At 41.7% G+C, this 22,197-nt stretch overlaps 1 protein-coding gene across 5 annotated transcripts in view; it reads left to right on the top strand.

The window, feature by feature from the left end:
- Window positions 1-20,919, top strand: part of LOC138760610 (follicle-stimulating hormone receptor-like) — a 186,712-nt gene extending 165,793 nt beyond the window's left edge. For all 5 annotated transcript variants that reach the window (XM_069931379.1, XM_069931378.1, XM_069931381.1 and 2 more), the window contains 5 exons: window positions 217-294; window positions 3,253-3,321; window positions 3,454-3,528; window positions 8,754-8,948; window positions 18,879-20,919. In XM_069931379.1, the coding sequence (XP_069787480.1) occupies window positions 217-294; window positions 3,253-3,321; window positions 3,454-3,528; window positions 8,754-8,948; window positions 18,879-20,190 (1,729 nt within the window). In that variant the 3' untranslated portion in view covers window positions 20,191-20,919. The remainder of the gene's footprint in view (window positions 1-216; window positions 295-3,252; window positions 3,322-3,453; window positions 3,529-8,753; window positions 8,949-18,878) is intronic.
- Window positions 20,920-22,197: the final 1,278 nt, after the last annotated feature.

The following is a 22,197-nucleotide window of genomic DNA, read 5'->3' as shown; positions in this document are numbered from 1 at the left end:
GCTTTCCAGGTGAATATGAAAAAGAAAATCAACAGGGAATTGTCTATTATCCTGGAAATATTTATCTCTCAATCAGAATCACCAAAGGGAGTAGCAGGTTCATAATTTAGCTGCTACACTTTCCACAATAGAATCTGATCTCTGGGATGACTGAAAGTAGCAAATTGGACTACAGAAATACATATGTATGAAAAATAAACTGTCTGTTTCTTTTAGAGAATTCCGAGACAATATAAATATGCACATCATTCCATCTAATGCATTCCAGGGATTAAGCATTGGGACACTAAATATGTAAGTATTCTTTATCTGATAAGGTGGTCACTCAGCACAGAAAGAATTAGCAATGTGAGTCAGTATTTGAAAGAGAAAGTCAGATATAAATCTGATCAAAATTTATAGAATAGTAGCTTTTATTTTAAATTTAAATTAGACATACAGACAGGAACAGGGACTTCCGGCCCATCGGCCCATGTTGCCCAAATACTCCTGTCAACCTCCAGCCCCCGTACATTTTGAAGGGTGGAAGGAAACCAGAGCACACCCATAGAAAACCCATGTAGACAAGGGAAAGGTACAAACTCCTACCAGGCAATACTGAATTTGAACCCAGATCGCTGGCACTGAACTAGCACTGCGAACCACTTTAAGATATGAAAGAGCAAACTCTGTTTTTCTTTAATCCACTTGGTCTCTCCTGGAAAGCTTTGGTGTGACAGTGGTGTATGCAATGTGTGTAGATGTGGTATGTGAAAAGCTACCAAACAGTTGATCAGTAATGGTGCAAATTCTTGGAGACATTTGGAGCTTTACAACATGCAATCACTTTTTATTGAAGATGACCATCGTACATTCTCCCCAACACCTGCGTGGGTTTCTCTCGGTGCTTAAGTTTCTTCACACCTTCCAAATTACATGCCATTAACCTACATCACATGGGTTTCATGGACCAGAAGGGTCTTCTGCTGTGCTGCACAGTTAAAATTATTCTAAATAATAAATTATTCTAAAAACCAAGGACTTGCCTACTTCAAGCATTTATGACCCGTTTAGATGCGTATACAAGCAATGCTGTGTCGTATTTTGTTTCCTAAGAAAATGTACTTGCTGGTTTGAGACTGAAACATCACCATACACAAGCTTCCTTAATCGATTGCACCACTTAAAAGTTGCACCTCACACACAGTTGCTGTTTCAAAACTTCAGTCTTGTATAACAGGCCTACTCCTGGAACTTTCCAGGATTTATCCATAATCTTATGCAGAAAACAGTCACAGCCTGCCACTGGTCACCCCATGGGGTCACCCATGTTCTGCCTGACAGTAACAGAGGCAACAGTAACATTAAGCAGAAGGTACAGACAGTAAAATCACCCACACCTCGACATTGAAACACTCACAAGTTGTGGTGGTACACCACAGGCCTACTGCAGGGGGCAACCTGCAGGAGTGTAAGGGGACAGGACAACACCTGGCCGGCTGTCAATCAGTCGGACTGAATGGATCAAGTCCCACCCGGTCGGGAGTCAATCACCCTCCGGGATATAAGCCTCCCGAGGCCTCACTCAGAGTTGCTGCAGCCACAGCCAGCCTGGCTCTGTGGAAGTCTTTTTGGATTAAAGCCTGTTGCACAGTCTTTATCTTCGTGTGTGTCTGATTCTGGCTCACAGCTCAGCACACAAGTGCATCAGCATCTGCCTGGGTTTTGAACATCAGATGGAAATTCTTGAGAATTCACTCATCCACGATGTTAACAGTTGCTGCTGCTATGATTATGGGATGATGTCCAATCTAAATATTATTGTGAAATAAAAACAGAATACTGGAAATGGTCATTTGGTCAGACTGCATCTGTCGAATGAGAAACAGATGTATTGTTTCAAGAGTGATTTACTTTTGGATTCAATGCCACGTCTCTTCCTGGAATACAAATTTCTGCCCTGCTGGAAGAATAATCAATTAGAAAGATTTAGGTCTGATTCTTTTTTCACCTGCTAAATGTTTCTTGCATTTTCTGTTTTTATTTGAAATCTTCAGCATCTGCGTTTTTTTTTATCCTCAATCACTCTCATTAAGATATCTAAATCAATCATTTCCAGTTGAATCATACGTGAAACCATTGTCATCTTTGTTTTCTAAATTAAACCAGAAATAATAGTCCTCCCCATTAGACCTCTGATTAAATCTTTGGGATCTCAAATAGTCACATGGATTTATGTGGAAGGATAATGAATCTGCTGATATGTCTTAGATCACTAAATAAATGTGTTGATGCTGAGAACTGACAGAGGAAAACTGATTCAATCTTTGCACATGGAACTATCCTGACCTCACAAGAAAATTACATTTTGAGGTAGACATTTAAATATACATAATTTTGAATACACAAGAAATTGCATATGTTCGAATCTGCTGTAAAACCTCAGCGGGTCGAACAGCATCAGTGGGAGACAAAGAAAAATCCAATCTCGATGAAGATATCCAGCCCGAGGCATTGACCATTCTTTTTAATCACACTGATTTTGTTCAACCTGCTGAGTTCCACTGGCAGATTGTTTTGTGCTCTATAATTTGGGACAAAATAGAAAATTAGCCTTGTTCTTACAGCAGAAGCAAATGAGCAGTACGTGAAATTATGTGTTGCATCTGTGAGAATGGTGTACAGGTACTCCCCAACTTGCAACCTATGTGACTTAAGGGCACAAGTTCAATATCATTAGGGTGCTTAACTTTTGCGCATGTGCCAACCGAACTCCAATACGCGAAGCCACCATGCATGCGCCAACCGAAGACTTGCACATGCGCACCAGAATCAAGATGACCACACCCTGGGACGTCATCTAACAATGAAAGTATGCACATTTTGGCTCTTATGTGCCCTGTATCCCTGTAATAGTGTGTGAAATACAACATAAAGCACGTAAATTTTATTTTATTTTAATTTATTTTTGAACAAATATACGCAGATTTAAAGCACTTGCATCTTTTTTTATAGATTTCCCTTTGTATTCTCATAAGCACTTATTATGGCCAGGATGATAAACAATGTATCAGAACTTGTTCAAAATGCCAGGATTAATCATTTTTAAAAAATCAAATGGAAACACAGTCTGCAATAAAAAAAATATTTATGTACAATATAGAAACAAAAAAAAAATTATATATCAAATTTTCATTTGTATATAATAAGTATCAAAGTATATGGCAATCAAGTGACATATCTCATCCTATTTTTTCTTTTCTCCTTACACAGAAAACTGATCAATAATGACCTCACAGAAGTACAAAGTCATGCATTTAATGGAACAGATTTAGATCAGCTGTAAGTTGCTGGTTCATATTGTCCAGCGGTCAAATTGTAGAATTTCCGTGTCTGCAGAAGCACACAGCATATGTTCATCTTATTGTATGATATCTCCTCAGGACCCTTAATGATATTTGGTTTTTCTCACAGTAATCTTGCAGGGAATCAAAATCTACAGAAATTGCATGATGATGTTTTCATGGGAGCGACGGGTCCAACTGTTCTGTAAGTGAAGTGCCAATGTACCAACTGGTAGAATACTAGTTCACTCAAACATATTTTGGAGAATAAGAAAGTAAATAAATTAAATCAACGTCTTTTGATAGAATGTTTTAAGTTAATCTCAGACACTGAATGAAACTGAACAATCCTTTTTAAAATATTTAGCAATAATTCTAAATTTCCCTTCCCATTTCTTCCATTTCTTTCATTACTAAGCATAGTTCCATTTGTTTCAAGTTGATCTATTCCTCTTAATCGGCTATGTAAGCAACATTTTACTCATGAATATAAAGACAAAATTAGGCCAAAATGGTGGTGGTTGGTTGCCATGGTTGTTGAATTTCTTTGAAAAAGTATCTGGATGCCTTTTCGTGAGGATATTTGCTGCCAAAACTATGCAGACAAGATGTCAACCAGCATGCAATGCTGACTTGATGCAAGCTAAAAATACAAACTACTAATTGCAGATTAGCTTTTGGTCTGTTTTTCTTTCCTATTCAGTGTTTCACAAGTAATTGGCATTTTCTAGTTTAATTCATGTAGTCAGAACTCACAGAACATGGGAAATCTTACTACTGTTCAGACTATTCCACGAGTAATTGGTATTTTCTAGTTTAATTCATGTAGTCAGAACTCACAGAACATGGGAAATCTTACTACTGTTCAGACTATTCCACAAGTAATTAGCATTTTCTAGTTTAATTCATGTAGTCGGAACTCACAGAACATGGGAAATCTTACTACTGTTCAGACTATTCCACGAGTATTTGGTATTTTTGATGTTTAGTTCATGTTGTCATAACCCACAGAACATGGTAAATATCAAATGTCTCAACTGCAGGGTTTTGATGAAACCAGTTGTATCCAGATGTGAGTCCATGAGGCAGTCTAGTCCATTTTGAATGGGAGAAAAAGCAGAGACTATCCTTGAAAATCCAGAGACAGACTGTATACCTTGAAGGGCTCAGTCTAAAATGTCGGTAATATTTTTACCTCCTGTGGACGCCGTGAAACCAGCTGAGTTCCTCCAGCATTTCTGTGTGTTTTTACGACAGTTAAAGCATCTGCAGAATGTTGTGTTTCAAGTGAGACAATCTGCTAGGCAAGGGAGGAGAAATGTCAACTTAGGTCCTCAGAGAGCAACCCCCCCCCCCCCCCCACCCCACCCCCACCATCTTTTCTGAATTCCAGCAAGGAGTTTGTAATTTCAGTTTGTCAGTCTGGTCAGATACTGTTGTCTCTATGCTTTCAGCAGGTGATCCACCTTTACTGTGAGATAGTATCACAATTGGAAAGTGATCTCTCTTTCCCGATGAGCATGAACAACAGGAAAATGAAGGGATGAAACAGGAAGCAAAGCAGCCTTCTTTTGCCCAGGTTGTTTGTGGTCAGTCCAAATGACATTATTAGGAGTTAGTGCAAATGCAATTCTCTCTTTGCCAACATCTTACCCTCCCACTATTACAGAAGCCAAGATGGTCAGCTTGTCCACACTGTGAATATTAAAGGCAACACAAAATGAATATATCAAACCAAACTTTATAAATATTAATCACATTATAGATATGAGCATCAAATCATTTCACATTTTATGTTCCTTGAGTACTAAAAGTACTGGAATAGAGGTGATAGAAGCCTGCTGACTTCTAGCGGGAGAGAGGTCAGGCATAATATCACGTTGACCTCGAGCTTGAAACTTCAAATTCCAGGGTGTTAACATCTCTGAGGATCTATTGTAGAGCCAACTTGTCAATGCAATCATGAAGAAGGCATGCCAGCGGCGATATTTTGTTAGGAATCGGAAGAGGTTTGATATGTAACCAAAAATTTGCAATTACTGGTTTCATCACTGTCTGGTATAGTGGTGCCAATGCACAGGACAAGAATAGGCTACAGAGGGTTGTAAACTCGGCCAGTGCCATCATGGACATCAGTCTTCACTCCATTAATGACATCTATAAGAGGCAGTGCCTTGGAAGCTTCTGTCAATAAGGACCCTCACCACCCTTTTCTAAGCTACAGTCAAGAAGTAGGTACAGGAGCCTGAAGACACACATATTCAAAGTTACAAAAACAGCTTATCCCCCTCTGCCATCAGATTTCTGAATGGACAATGAACCTACCTCACTTATCCCTTTTTTTGCACTGGTATTTTTTTAATCTTGTATTTACAAAATTGTAATTTATAGTAATTTTACACCTTGCACTACACAACACTGCTGCTGTAAAACAACAAATTTCATGGCACATGTTCATGACAATAAACCTGATTCTGATTCAGTTGTGGATTGAGAAAACCCAGTTTTGGACTGCAATAGCCAGTAGACCGATGATAGGTAGAGCCTGATAAAGTGACAGTGGAAGGATCACAAATCATGTCACCCTGACAAGCGCAGAACATTTATGCCAAAGAGGCTGTCTGCCATTTCCCTGGGATGATGTCCAAGTGGGCCTAATAATCTTTCAGAAGCCAGAATGCTGAATGGCAGATTTGTTGCCACATCCTGACCTCCAAATGTTGGTAACAGTAGAAGCAATCGAATGTTGCGCATTTTCTATTTGTTGCAACAATAGAAACTGAGGCATTAGCCATTGAATGCTCAATTACAGCAGGTCTTGATGCATTTTGGTGGAACTGCCTATGATTTCTTTGCTGGAGAGGACAACTCTGAGCTGTGCACAAAGCTCCAATCAAGGTTAATCATAACCCTCTCTACCCTCTTTGGCAATGACTGCAGCTTTTTTTGCAGGGCAAACACCAAGTAAGATACCGTAAAAACACAAAATGCTGGAGAAGCTCAGCAGATCAAATAGTTTATTTTACGTAAAGGAACTATCATTTCATTACATATAGCCATTAGCTCCTTATGTAGAATTCTCTTTCAAGCTCCTCATCTGAAACATCTGCAGCAAATCTCATGTGCAGTCTCACACTCCAAAAACTCAGCAGGTAAGATGTACTTTTCCTTGTGGATGGTGACTCAGTAGATCTATGATTCTCCCCCTGTTAATCACCAGAATTTGCTGCATCGGTATCTGAACTGATGCCTTTGAGTGTCAAATTCAGTTCCTTAATTATGTACATTCCTATTTCCTTTTCACTCTATAGATCTTGTGAAAAATTATCTCCATCAAAATTAAGCAAAACTATGAAGTGTTTATGCATACCATTCAGACATTTAACAAATAAGGAAAACTAACTCCCTCCAGATTTCAAGTTAGCTTGAAATGTTCTCTCCCTTTGTAAAATGTTCCTTGCCTCGACTGATTATCTGCTTCTAATAATATGGAGAACTGTAAACACTAATCCACATCCATACACTTCATGCATCTCATTCATAAAGTTGATGCTTGATTTACCTATCAAATTTAATCAAGTTTATTGGCTGTAATTACCAAATAATGAACTAATACATTACAATTTGTCCCAGCCTTAGTAATTATGCATCACATTTTGTAGCACTTCCATTTCATCGATATGCAACATTGAATCATGTGATTTGTAATTGTTGCACAATTTTGTTGCGACAATTTTTATTTGTCCGCATCCCGCCATTCGCCTGATGAACATGTTAGAGGCCCAGTTGTTTATTTTATTTTAAAGTGATGGGCTACCAGAAAGGGCCTGGTGACAGAGAGTGCAAGTTTTGGGAAATCCAACATTTCCTTTTTATGAAACCAAACTCAGAAATGCAAGGTGTTATTGATTCCAAAGAGGGTGTGGAAACTACTAGATCTATTTTGTGGGGATTTGTACAGGAGCCATGTTACTCCTGACCCTATCTTAGAAACAACATTTGGACAGTCCTTTAGAGGTCTTCTCAGGAACGGCTGGTTTGAGTGCTTTGCATCCTAAATCACTGGATGGAGCAAATGTGGTTATTTATCTGAAGATTCTAATCATAAAAATACAATATAACATCAAAAAGTAGAGGACATTTTCTAAACTGATTTTAATATATTATTGATTCAATCCTGCCCATAAATAGGATAGTAATTGGCATCATTTAGGTATGTTGCTGCCAAAGCAGAAAAAAAAGGTGATCCAAACATGAATCACAGCATTTCAATGACTGATCCACGTTATCTTTTACAATACACTTTGTGCTGCATACAAAGGTTTAGGGATAATTTCCTGCCCTTTCAAGAATACAAGAGCAGCAAAAGGCTATATAGAACCCTGAGCCTAGTCTGTCATTCAATAACATAATGACGGGTTTTCTTTTAACACCTAAACTCTACGTTTCCTGCCCAATTACTCTCTCAATGCTTCGTGTGGAAAAGTCTATTGGTTTCAGTTTTGAATATCTCACGCTCTCCTCTGCATTTTCACTGGACTGGATCAGCTGCAAGCAGAATTGGTGCATTGAACCATGACCAATGCCAATTGAGCCTCTGGCACAGTCCCACCTGGTTGATGGTGAGAAGAAATAGAGTGACGGTCATTGCAAATCACAGAAAAGATTTGACGGCCAAAGCATGGAGATACCAATCCATGAAATTAGGGATTGAGAAAACATCCCAAAAGGTACAATGTGACCATGAAAGTGCCTTTTGTAACAGATTGACTTTAGACAGGATATAAATTTGTGAAGGGAAGCAGGAGAGGTGCAAGGGAAAAAAAGGGAACATTATAAAAGGAAACTAGACTTGCCTCTCTATCTTACTTTGCAAACAGTGAAATCCCTCACAATAAGGGATTGTTAGTAAATCTAACTTCTTTCCATTTTTCATTACTTTCAAAACAAGTTACGTCATTCTGAATGCTCATACTACCATGTCCAAGGCATAGAGAATGTCCCATTAAACCTCTCATGCCTGGCCTCAGTCATGTTTAGTTAAAGTTTAAAGTTTAACTAATGCCTCAAAACACCCTAAAGACTTTTAAAACGGTGTTGGGATCTGCAGAGCATCTTTATGCAGGCACCTGCCCTTCAAGTAAGTGATGCAAGTGTAGGCACCCCTCCTGACAGCAAACATTTGGGTATTGCTGTGCAAATTGAACACATGACAACAGCTGCATCTTTCAAATACAGACTGGCAGCCTTGATGAGAGTAATTGATGGCTTCTCAGACCTTACAAATTCTCAGCCAAACTAACTTAAAGCCCCCAAATAATAGCAGCTATTGAATCCTGGTTCAATGTGGCAATAAGCAATGTGATATACATTAATGGTTTAATGAAAATAAGGATGATGTACAAATAGGTACCCTTAATATTTTAACAGGGATATTTCGAGAACTGGCATTAGTACGCTTCCAGTTAATGGCTTGAAATCTGTTAAGAAGCTCATAGCTCAATCCACTGCCAACTTAAAAAGGTTGCCACCCCTGGATAACTTTGCAGAATTAAGAGAGGCCAGTATGACATATTCAAGCCACTGCTGTGCTTTTGAAAATGAAAATGCGAAGAAAAAAAAGAAGTGAGTATTGTTAAGTCTTTTGTGCATGTGGAGTTAATGTAAATGGAAGAATGAGCAGGCAATTGAGAAGCTGCAAATTAATATAGAAACTGCTGGAAACACTGAAGGTTGATCACCAATTGGAGGGAGGAAAGGAAGGTGATTATGTTCCAAATATACCCGCTTTTAGAAAGAATGCAGGATTTTTTTTTCCATGGTGTCCCACTTTTGAATATTCTTTAATTACCTGAATGATTAAAAAACAATTTTAATTTGGTATTAAATTATTTGGGAACTCTGCATACAAATGCTAATATACTGAACATACAGTATATAGGAAACAAGGATAAACAGAATCATTAATTATTTCTTAGTTAATACAGTGTTGTAGCACATACACCAAATCCTTGGAATCAAGACTGGTCTATTGCTCTGGCCGTCACACTTATATCGGCCTCAGGCGCTGATGTCTGGTGCCAATGCACAGGACAAGAATAGGCTACAGAGGGTTGTAAACTCGGCCATTGCCATCATGGGCATCAGTCTCCACTCCATTAATGACATCTATAAGAGGCAGTGCCTCGGAAGCTTCTGCCAATAAGGACCCTCTCCACCCTTTTCTCAGCTACAATCAGGAAGTAGGTTCAGGAGGCTGAAAACAACTTCTTCCCCTCTGCCATCAGATTTCTGAATGGACAATGCACCTACCTCACTTTTCACTTTTTTGTACTGGTATTTTTTTTAATCTTGTGTTTACAGAATTGTAATTTATAGTAATTTTACACCTTGCACTACACAACACTGCTGCTGTAAAATAACAAATTTCATGGCACATGTTCATGACAATAAACCTGATTCTGATTCAGTTGTGGATTGAGAAAACCCAGTTCTGGACTGCAATAGCAGCAGTACTGGCTGGCCAGTAAACAGATGATAGGAAGAGTCTGATAAAGTGGCAGTGGAAGGATCACAAATTATGTCACCATGACAAACGCAGCACATTTGTGCCGAAGCGGCTGTCTGCCATTTCCCTGGGATGATGTCCAAGTGGGCCTAATAATCTTTCAGAAACCAGAATGCTGAATGGCATCATCGGACCACCAGCCTGGGATTGGGCAGCATTCCTGCTAAGGCTCCCCATCTTTCCGCCGTGCGGAAGGTCATCTGGGATGACAGCAGGTGTCACCCCCAGGTCCGCGCGGTCACCGTGTTCATCGGCCATTTTGTGGGCTGGTCTGCATCTCTTTGCGCGGGCTGCTACACAACCCCCCCCCCCTCCAGAACCAGCAATCGGGCCATTGTCTGTTGACTTGGGCGGTCTGCTCCTGCATCACGGGGAAAGAGTGGAGACCGGCTCATTACAGTCCGGATATGCCGGTTTCAGATGACCAATGGTAAAAGTTTCCTCGTTACCACTGATGTGAAGGACGAAGTTGGAGCCATTGTCCCTGATGACCCTGTAGGACCCTTCATTGGATCATTATCAGGGTGGCCTGTGTGCACTCCTTCTCCAAAATACGTACTGACAAGAACCTGGGGTGTTATGTTTGGGCTGGCTGTGTGATGGGGGCTGCCATGGGATCAGGGACTTTCACTGAAAGTTGTTGAGGGTTGCTGCAAGGTCTTCTGGGTATTTATTGGAGACCAAGAACTCCCCAGAAATGATTGAAGGCACTGTAGACCATCTCTACCATTGAGGCATTGATGTCCTCCTTCAGTGCAGTACGAATCCCCAGCAGAACCAAAGGAAGTTTGTCCACCCAGTTGAGACTTTTGAACCAGGCCATTAAGTCTGCCTTCAGGTGTTTGTGAAACTGCTCCACCAACCCATGTTGTGGTAGAGCTGTGTCCACAGGAAATTAGCCAGCACTGCCCAGAGCCCAACAGTAAATGTGCCCCCCGTCCAAGGTTAGCTGCTCTACAACTCCGAATCTGGATACCCATGTGTCGATTGAGAGCCCTGGCACAGATTTCTGTTGTGGTATCATCCAGTGGGATAGCGTCAAGCCACCTTGTAATGCGGTCAACCATGGTCAAGAGGTATCTCGCCTCACGGGAAACTGGTAATGGCCCAATTATGTCAATGTGTACATGGTTTGTGTGAGCACCTTGTCTGAATCTGCACTTTGGAGGACTGGCAGTTTGTGCAGGTTTTGGCTCAATGGATGACCTGGTTACAGAGGCTGTGTCAGGCAAACCTTCTAGCTTGACCATGTCTCAGATTGTGGGATGCACCAGGTTATGGATGGCAGTGAAAACCTGGTGCCTCCATGCAGCTAGGACGATGGGGGCGAGGGCTGCCAGTGGAGACGTTGCACAGTAATGTCAGGTTACCTGAGCCAACGGGGATGTTTTCCATCCTGAGACCAGAAATGGCTGTCCTATATGTGGGGATTTCAGGGTCCTACTGCTGTGCTTTGGCGATGGCCACATAGTCAACCTCCTGGGACAGGGCGTGTACCAACTTGATTATGGGGCATGACAGAGCGTTGGCCACCATATTGCTTTTCCTTGCTATGTGCTGTATGTCCGTGATAAATCAGACAGATAGGACAAGTGTCTCTGTTGTTGGGCCGACCACAGATCCAATACGATATGGAAGGCAGAGGTTTGTAAAGGAAGGCTTGTAATCGGTGAAGACGTTTAATTGCCAACCTTCCAAAAAGTAACGGAAATGTCTCTCAGTTGAAAACACTGTATTTGAGCTCTTGGGGGAGGGGAGAGGGTGGAAGTACCTACTGAAAAAGACCAGAGGTTGCAACTGGCTTTCTATGAGCTGCTTCAGTATGCTCCCTACCACTGTGCTGGAAGCGTCGACTCTCATGGCAGTAGATGCCTCCATTCTGGGGTGGACCAGGAGGGTGGCCAACACATCATCGGCATTCTGGAACGGTCTCAAAAACTCATCGTCCCAGGTAATATCCTTTGATTTGCCCACCATGAGCGTAAAGAGGAGGTGCATGATGCATGCCATTGCCAGTATGAACCTATGGTAAACGTTTATCATTCTGGTGAATTCCTGTCGCCCCTTTACTGTGCATGGCTTGGTGAAATGCCGTACCATCTCGACCTTTTCGGGAAGGGGTGTAGCCCCATATTTGTTTTTCCTGTGCCCCAGGAAGTCATTGGTGTCCAGGCCAAATTGGCACTTCGCAGAGTTAATCGTCAGCCCGAATTCACTCAACCGGGTGCACAATTGTCCCAGGTGGCCGGCACGGTCTTTATGGCTGCAGCTAGTGGTGAGGATATAGTCCAAATAGATGAATAGAAATAGGAGGTCCCAGCCCACTGCGTCCATCAGCCACTGGAAAGTTTGTGCCATGTTCTTTTGACCAAAGAGTATGTGGAAGAATTCATAAATGCCAAAATGGTATTATAATTGTTGTCTTGGGGATATCCTGGGGGTGAACTGGGATTTGGTGGTACCCCCGGATGAGGTTCACCTTGGAAAACACTCATGTCCCATGCAGGTTGGTGGCAAAATCTTGGATGGGGGGCACGCGACATCTGTTGGGTGTGGTGGGCTTGATGAGGTGGCAGTAGTTGCCACATTATCTCCATCCCCTCACTCCCCACTGTTTTTGGCACCATGTGGAGAGGGGAAGCCCAGGGACTGTCAGAGTGCTGCTCAATCCCCAGCTCCTCCATTTTATTAAAGTCCTCCTTCACCAGGCTGAGCTTTTCAGGAGGGAGTTGGAGTGCCCTGCTGTGGAGCGGGAGGGCCCCTTGGTCAGAATGTGATGGCTTACCCCGTGTTTTGGCTCAGCCATGGAGAACTGTGACGCCCCTTATGCAGGGGAATCGCCAGGATCCGGACAAGGATGCTGGTGAATTCATTGTCCAAAAGAGTTATAGAGTTAAGGTGGGGAGAGGGAGCTTGGCTTCCCCCAGAGGTAGAGTTTGAAAAGTTCTGGCATGCACCAAGCACCGTCCCTTGAAGTTGATAAAACAGGCAGTGGGCACGATGGAAGTCAGCCCCCAGAAGCAGTTGCACCGCTGCCGTGAGGGTGAAGGTCCACGTAAAATGGCTGTTGCCAAACCGAAGGGGTTTGCTGATGTGGACTGCAATGGCGCTGGTATCCTTTTACGCTCTTCAGAGCATGTCTGCCAAGGCCAGGACACTCTGAGGGTCACTGAAGTCCTCGTCCGTGAGCAAGAGTTAGATATCCTCGGGCAGCTGCTCCAGAATGATCTTCTCAAAGATCAGGCAAGGCTTGTTACCCTCAGTCAAAGTGAGCATCTCACTCTTTAGGGCGGACAGGAATCTGTCCCCCAATCCATTCACATGCAGCAATTAGATGGCACGCTCACGCCAGGAGAGCCCGAAGGTGTGGGTTAGTAGCTCTTTGAGGGCCATGTATTTGCCTTGCTCCAGAGGTTGCCATAGGAACTCTACAACCCTTGCCACTATGTCTTGATTGAGAGTGCTCTCAACAAAAAAGTAGCGGGTATCGGCGGCAGAAATATGTCGAAGCTGGAACTGAGTCTCGGCCTGCTCAAACCACACGTGTGGCTACAACACCAAAAATGTTGGGAGCCTGAGAGAGGACTGCGTGGATGGTCACTGCTCTGCCTGATCTGTCATCTTTGGGTCCAACAGCTGGTTGGGCCTGTCGGGGTCACCAATGTAGCATTCGTGCTGCACGAGCATAGAGAAGAATGACACGCACACCAAAGCCTTGGAATCGAGACTGGTTTATTGCTCTGGCCGTCACACTTATATGGGCCCCAGGTGCTGATGTCAGGGTGCCGTGTCATCAGAGTGCTGGCCTGGGATTGGCTAGCATTTCCGCCATGGTTCCCCATATTCCCACTCTTCAGGAGGTCACTTGGGATGACAGCTGGTGTCATCCCCAGGTCCGCACTGTTGCCACGTTTGTCAGCCATTTTGTGGGACGGTCCGCATCTCCGTGCGCAGGCCGCTACAGTGTAAGTATTTTTAAGCAAGGTTTTTTTATTCCAAATTATCACCCTCTCCTCTGACCCCCTATGCTCTTCTCCATCATCAGTCCAGTGTAACAATGACATCTGATTTATTCAGGCTTTAAATGGTGTCCATTACTGTACGGTGGCCAGTGGAGAGCTCGCCATATAACACGATCTTGGGAAGGCGATGGTCCTCCATTCTGGAGACGTGACCCATCCAGCGCAGCTGGATCTTCAGCAGCGTGGACTCGATGCTGTCGACCTCTGCCATCTCGAGTACTTCGACGTTAGGGATGTAAGCGCTCCAATGGATGTTGAGGATGGAGCGGAGACAACGCTGGTGGAAGCGTTCTAGGAGCCGTAGGTGGTGCCGGTAGAGGACCCATGATTTGGAGCCGAACAGGAGTGTGGGTATGACAACGGCTCTGTATACGCTTATCTTTGTGAGGTTTTTCAGTTGGTTGTTTTTCCAGACTCTTTTGTGTAGTCTTCCAAAGGCGCTATTTGCCTTGGCGAGTCTGTTGTCTATCTCATTCTACTAAATAGAATAATACCTAGTGTCGCCGAGAATATTCTCCCAGAATCACAGTGCGGCTTTCGCGCAAACAGAGAAACTACTGACATGGTCTTTGCCCTCAGACAGCTCCAAGAAAAGTGCAGAGAACAAAACAAAGGACTCTACATCACCTTTGTTGACCTCACCAAAGCCTTCGACACCGTGAGCAGGAAAGGGCTTTGGCAAATACTAGAGTGCATCGGATGTCCCCCAAAGTTCCTCAACATGATTATCCAACTGCACGAAAACCAACAAGGTCGGGTCAGATACAGCAATGAGCTCTCTGAACCCTTCTCCATTAACAATGGCGTGAAGCAAGGCTGTGTTCTCGCACCAACCCTCTTTTCAATCTTCTTCAGCATGATGCTGAACCAAGCCATGAAAGACCCCAACAATGAAGACGCTGTTTACATCCGGTACCGCACGGATGGCAGTCTCTTCAATCTGAGGCGCCTGCAAGCTCACACCAAGACACAAGAGAAACTTGTCCGTGAACTACTCTTTGCAGACGATGCCGCTTTAGTTGCCCATTCAGAGCCAGCTCTTCAGCGCTTGACGTCCTGCTTTGCGGAAACTGCCAAAATGTTTGGCCTGGAAGTCAGCCTGAAGAAAACTGAGGTCCTCCATCAGCCAGCTCCCCACCATGATTACCAGCCACCCCACATCTCCATCGGGCACACAAAACTCAAAACGGTCAACCAGTTTACCTATCTCGGCTGCACCATTTCATCAGATGCAAGGATCGACAATGAGATAGACAACAGACTCGCCAAGGCAAATAGCGCCTTTGGAAGACTACACAAAAGAGTCTGGAAAAACAACCAACTGAAAAACCTCACAAAGATAAGCGTATACAGAGCCGTTGTCATACCCACACTCCTGTTCGGCTCCGAATCATGGGTCCTCTACCGGCACCACCTACGGCTCCTAGAACGCTTCCACCAGCGTTGTCTCCGCTCCATCCTCAACATCCATTGGAGCGCTTACATCCCTAACGTCGAAGTACTCGAGATGGCAGAGGTCGACAGCATCGAGTCCACGCTGCTGAAGATCCAGCTGCGCTGGATGGGTCACGTCTCCAGAATGGAGGACCATCGCCTTCCCAAGATTGTGTTATATGGCGAGCTCTCCACTGGCCACCGTGACAGAGGTGCACCAAAGAAGAGGTACAAGGACTGCCTAAAGAAATCTCTTGGTGCCTGCCACATTGACCACCGCCAGTGGGCTGATAACGCCTCAAACCGTGCATCTTGGCGCCTCACAGTTTGGCGGGCAGCAACCTCCTTTGAAGAAGATCGCAGAGCCCACCTCACTGACAAAAGGCAAAGGAGGAAAAACCCAACACCCAACCCCAACCAACCAATTTTCCCCTGCAACCGCTGCAATCGTGTCTGCCTGTCCCGCATCGGACTTGTCAGCCACAAACGAGCCTGCAGCTGACGTGGACTTTTTACCCCCTCCATAAATCTTCGTCCGCGAAGCCAAGCCAAAGATTACTGTACGTGACAAAACTTAGAGTGTGTGGATCTCATGAGAATTATTAGAATGGAAGGCAGACAGTTAACAAAACTAAAAACAGGGGAGTTAAAGGTTATACTTCAGTCAAGTAGAGGGTTAGCAATATTGTTCATTAGGTTCATTGTTTAAATCGCTAGTTCACATTTTTCAGAATTGGTTTGAATTTGGAAATCAGAAGTACAACTTTAAAATTTGCAGGCAATATTACTTAGGGGTAATGGTTAATATTGAGGAAAAGTGTGAGAAATTGAAAGATTATATAATGTTGCTGAATGAATTGGAGTTGTGAAATGGATTTCAATGTTTTGTTTTTATGGAAGGTGGTACAAAGTGGCCGCATATTCTGAAAATGGGAATGCATTTGATGGGCCAAAAGAAGGAACTAAGGAAAATGCACTCATCCCTTTAAAAATCATGATAAAGTGTTAACATATCACAAATAATGCAAACATAGCAGTAAGGTGCATTTCTGGAAGGTGAAATGAAAGAGGACTGTATTAAACATACAGAATCTTTAGACTACGACTGGAAAACCACTACTCTGGTTTCCATATTAGAGTATGAGTACAAGGCACGTGTGAAATTGAAAATGTGATTTTCAAAGGTAATAGACAATAACAACCTAGTTATTCTGTCAAAGAATACTTAATAGGTTGGGACATTTTCTCCAGAAAAGCCAATGGCAACGGCTTTTCAAAGGAATTTAAACATAATGAAAAGGTTTGATCAATATTATTTTATAATCTACATTTAAAATAATATTGATCAAGCCTTTTCATTATGTATAAATTCCTTTGAAAAGCCGTTGCCATTGGCTTTTCTGGAGAAAATGTCCCAACCTATTAAGTATTTTTTGACAGAATAACTAGGTTGTTATTGTCTAATACCTTTGCAAATCACATTTTCAATTTCACACGTGCCTTGTACTATTTTTACTGGGTAGTTTGCAACCTCTTAAAGGCTTGGGATTAGATAAGTTCCAGCTTGCTTTTGTATATTTAGCTTTATCCGTAGCGAAAAAATGTATTGCTAGTACGTGGAAAGATACAAATATGATTGATATTAATAGATGGCATAATGAGATGAAATATTGTTTAATCATGGAAAAAATTAAGTATGTTTCGCATGATAATTATATTTTTTTATTAATAAGTGGCTGTTATACTCAGAATATTTACATTTCAATTTATATTGATTAGATTTTAACTATTTTATCTTTTTTAAATATTCTTTCTTTTTTCTTTTTTTCTGCCTCTCCTGAGGAGAGTTGGCTGAAGGGGTTGGGGGGGGGGCCGAATTCTTTTCTTTTCTTTTTTTTATATATATAAAAAAAATGTTCATGTTCATGTTTAACTGCTGTACATGTCATATCTTCTTTTCTTTTTTTGGCTTGGCTTCGCGGACGAAGATTTATGGAGGGGTAAATGTCCACATCAGCTGCAGGCTCGTTTGTGGCTGACAAGTCCGATGCGGGACAGGCAGACACGGTTGCAGCGGTTGCAAGGGACAATTGGTGGGTTGGGGTTGGGTGTTGGGTTTTTCCTCCTTTGTCTTTTGTCAGTGAGGTGGGCTCTGCGGTCTTCTTCAAAGGAGGTTGCTGCCCGCCGAACTGTGAAGTGCCAAGATGCACGGTTTGAGGCGATATCAGCCCACTGGCGGTGGTCAATGTGGCAGGCACCAAGAGATTTCTTTAGGTAGTCCTTGTACCTCTTCTTTGGTGCACCTCTGTCACGGTGGCCAGTGGAGAGCTCGCCATATAACACGATCTTGGGAAGGCGATGGTCCTCCATTCTGGAGACGTGACCTACCCAGCGCAGTTGGATCTTCAGCAGCGTGGATTTGATACTGTCAGCCTCTGCCATCTCAAGTACTTCAATGTTGGAGAAAAAGTCGCTCCAATGAATGTTGAGGATGGAGCGGAGACAATGCTGGTGGAAGCGTTCTAGGAGCCATAGGTGATGCCGGTAGAGGACCTATGATTCGGAGCCGAACAGGAGTGTGGGTATGACAACGACTCTCTATACGCTAATCTTTGTGAGGTTTTTCAGTTGGTTGTTTTTCCAGACTCTTTTGTGTAGTCTTCCAAAGGCGCTATTTGCCTTGGCGAGTCTGTTGTCTATCTCATTGTCGATCCTTGCATCCGATGAAATGGTGCAGCCGAGATAGGTAAACTGGTTGACCGTTTTGAGTTTTGTGTGCCCGATGGAGATGTGGGGGGCTGGTAGTCATGGTGGGGAGCTGGCTGATGGAGGACCTCAGTTTTCTTCAGGCTGACTTCCAGGCCAAACATTTTGGCAGTTTCCGCAAAGCAGGACATCAAGCGCTGAAGAGCTGGCTCTGAATGGGCAACTGAAGCGGCATCGTCTGCAAAGCTCACACCATATGTCAAATATTATTTGTTTTTTGAACAAATAAATAAAGTTTCAAAAAAAAGAAAACGTTTGATAGAGTGAATGCATAGGTGATCATTTCCCTTGTGTAACAGATTTAAACAAGACCCATAGATAGATAATCACTAATAAATCCAATGGAAATTCAGAAAAAAAACAGAGTGTGGTTAAAATGTATAATGCAGAAGGAACTCTGACTGAATGATAATCCTAGTAATAATATCACACACATAGGTACAATGTACATACATACGTAATGTATATATACAGCCAAACAGGTGTGCATCAACTGCAATAGGATACATTAAATTATTCCAGTACAAAAAGAGATAATAAATATAAAGGATGGATAATTTTTCATAATTAAATGAAGAATAGATAGATAATTATTCACAGTGATGGTTATAGGAAGGAAAAAATGTGCTTACAATAATAGACAGGTCTTGTATATTTTCATTCTTATCTTTATTATCTACAATAAATCCTCACTATTTACATACTGATTCTCAATTACTTTTCACTAGAATTATTTTAAAACTGACAATTTTTCTTTCTTTCCAGAATACAATGGTCTGCAGTTTGTAACAAGCTCTTTAACAACATCAGCTCCCAAAGGGAATCTGAGATTAGTTCCTCACATTCAGAACGATATTTGCAAATGAACACCACATTACCTCAACAATATACCTTCCTTGAAAATGAGGCATGGTTTGACTTCACTGAAGATGAACCTTTTTTTGACTATGGTTTCTGCACAGATGTGGTAGATGTGATTTGTAATCCAAAAGCAGATGATTTCAATCCATGTGAAGACATTGTGGGGAAAGATATTCTAAGGGTCATAATATGGCTAATGAATATCCTTGCTATACTAGGGAATATTATTGTTCTCATAGTCTTATTAACCAGTCGATATAAACTTACAGTCCCACGATTTCTCATGTGTAATCTGGCTTTTTCTGACTTGTGTATGGGTCTCTATTTGTTGCTTATTGCTTCTGTAGATATCCAAACAAAAGGTCAATACTACAACTATGCCATCGACTGGCAGACTGGTGCTGGTTGTGCATCTGCTGGGTTCTTCACCATTTTTGCCAGTGAGCTCTCAGTATACACCCTGACTGCGATCACCTTGGAAAGGTGGCACACAATAACCTATGCCATGCAGTTGCATAGAAAGCTCCGCCTGAGGCACGCCATTGTTGTTATGAGTGGAGGTTGGATATTTTCATTTACTGTTGCTGTGTTACCTCTTATTGGAATCAGTAATTATAAAAAAGTTAGCATCTGCCTCCCTATGGACATAAATTCCCCAGTCTCTCAAGCTTACATTATTTTTATTTTGATATTAAATATTATTGCATTTTTACTCATTTGTTTTTGTTACATTAAAATTTACTTAACAGTTCGAAATCCAAACATTATTTCTACAAACAGTGATACCAAAATTGCTAAACGTATGGCTGTGTTAATCTTTACAGATTTTATTTGCATGTCACCTATATCTTTCTTTGCCCTTTCAGCTGCTCTGAAATTTCCCTTTATCACCGTGTCAAACTCCAAGATTCTCCTGGTTCTGTTTTATCCAATCAATTCGTGTGCCAATCCCTTCTTGTATGCAATTTTCACAAAGACATTTCGCCGAGATTTCTATATTCTTTTAAGCAGGTTTGGGTGCTGTGAAATGAAAGCACAACTTTACAGAACAGAAACAACATCATCAATTCACAATTCCAATGTGAGAAATGGTGCTTTGGCCACTGCGTCACAGTTTGGTCAAGGGATGGCTTACACAGAGCTTTTGGCAGCCAGTAAACACAGACAGCACAAAGCTCAGTCGCTGCAGTTCTCCAGAATCTCAGCAAACAATTAGGGCAGGGGTTCTTGACTTTTTTCCGACTAAGACCCACCTGACTTCCAGGCTAACATGACACTAGTGGCCCACTAGTGGCAATGACTGAGAAAAATTTTCAAGTCAAAGACAGCTCTGTAAGAAACACATCTTTATCTAACTTAAAGTGTTTTATTTAACATTTCTAAAGACCCACATGGAAACATGTTGCGGCCTACCATGGGCCATGCATGGCCCACTGGTTGAGGACCACTGAGTTCGGGGAAATCTACCTATTATTTGATGGAGCATAGACCTACCTGATGTTAATGTATGTACTGTTAACCTACATATAATCCATTTCCAAGGAGAATTAGTATCATTTTGATAAACTATCAGTATATTTTATCCATCATAAGTAAAAGGAACCTAGACCTTAGGTTAGCTAAATTATAATACATCTTTGCAACTGAATTCCCACCACAAAACTGTGGCAAATTTTACAGGGATGAACAATGATTGTATGATATAGGATTAGAATGATCTAATTAAAGGCTGCCTCTTGTCTGGAGGTTCCTGTATGGTTTGAATAATTGTGCAATTGGCTATTAATATCATAACTGCACCTTTAAGATCCATTGGTGTTTATGAGATTATCATTATAGATTGAATGTAAAATTGTGACATTGTTGTACTTTGGATATTTTCAAAAAATTGCTAATTGATATCAACCAGCTTCTCGTTTCCCGAGGTTGAATGTTTAAAATATTGCATCAGTAAAATCTGTTATATCAATTAAACAGTATTCGATCAACACTGAATTCATGATTGTTATATGAAGATGAAGTTGGTTAACACTACATTTTACTGTATAAATCTCAGTAAAAGATTGTATTATTAATTAATGAGGGTGTTCCATTTTCTTGTGAGGAAAAGAAAAATCAGAAAGTCCTTGATTCCAATTTTATAGATTTAACACAAGATTTTAAAGAAGAGCAGTTTGGTAGAAGATCATTCATCTCCCAAGAAACTCCAAGAAGTAGAAAGGAATAAGATAAAGAATAAATTATAATCTGTGTATTTTTGTTTAAATTATACATAAGATTTGCTTAATATATTTTGAAAATTCTCACAATGTTGACAAGATTTTTAATTACCCAAGACTTTGTTTCTGTTGATTGAGATATTTGAGCAACACGATGAATGGCTGTGGAGATAAAACTAAAGTTTGCAAGAATGCCAGTACATGCATAATCACTACAACAGTTAAAGCTACCCTCCAGCTTCAAAAAGACATCCATTATTGTAGTGCCGAAGAACAAGAAGGTGACCTGCTTCTGTGACTATTGACTGGTGGCACTATTGTGATAAACTACGTTGAAGAGGTTGGTTACGGAGCAGATTAACTCCTATCTCAGAAAGGTTGTGAACCCACTTCAACTTGATTATCATCACACAGGTAAACAGCAGATGCCATCTTGCTGACCCTTCCCTCTGTGTTAGATCACGTAGACCACAAGAACATTTACATTAGGCTATTAACTACAGCTCGGTGTTCAACACCATCATAGCATTAAATCTTAGAATCAAATGAAGGGATCTGGGACTATTTAGCTTTCTTCTATTGGATCTTCGACTTCCTTATTGGCAGACCCCAATCAGTGCAGATCAGCAACATCACCTCCTCCTCACTGACCATCAACAAAGAGGCACCCCCATGGCTGTGTACTTAGCCACCAGATCTAATCCATGAACACTCGTGGCTAGGCAGCCAAGTACTGCGTTAATGCAATCTATATATTAATTGAAGACACCACCTTTATCGGCTTAATAACTAGAAATGAAGGATCAGAATACAAGATGGAGACTGACGATATGGTTGGATGATGACAGAACAACATTTAGAGTGGTTTTGTGAAGGGAAGGGAAATCAAATTGAGTTGTTTTTTGAGGAGGTAACAAAAGAAATCGATGAGTGTAGAGCAGTAAATATGATCTATATGGATTTTAGCTAGGCATTTGACAAGGTCCCCCATGAATGACTCATTC

Source organism: Narcine bancroftii, chromosome 4 (genome assembly GCF_036971445.1).
Source record: "Narcine bancroftii isolate sNarBan1 chromosome 4, sNarBan1.hap1, whole genome shotgun sequence".
Taxonomy (NCBI): Eukaryota; Metazoa; Chordata; class Chondrichthyes; order Torpediniformes; family Narcinidae; genus Narcine; species Narcine bancroftii.
This window is presented reverse-complemented; position numbering and strand designations above follow the sequence as displayed.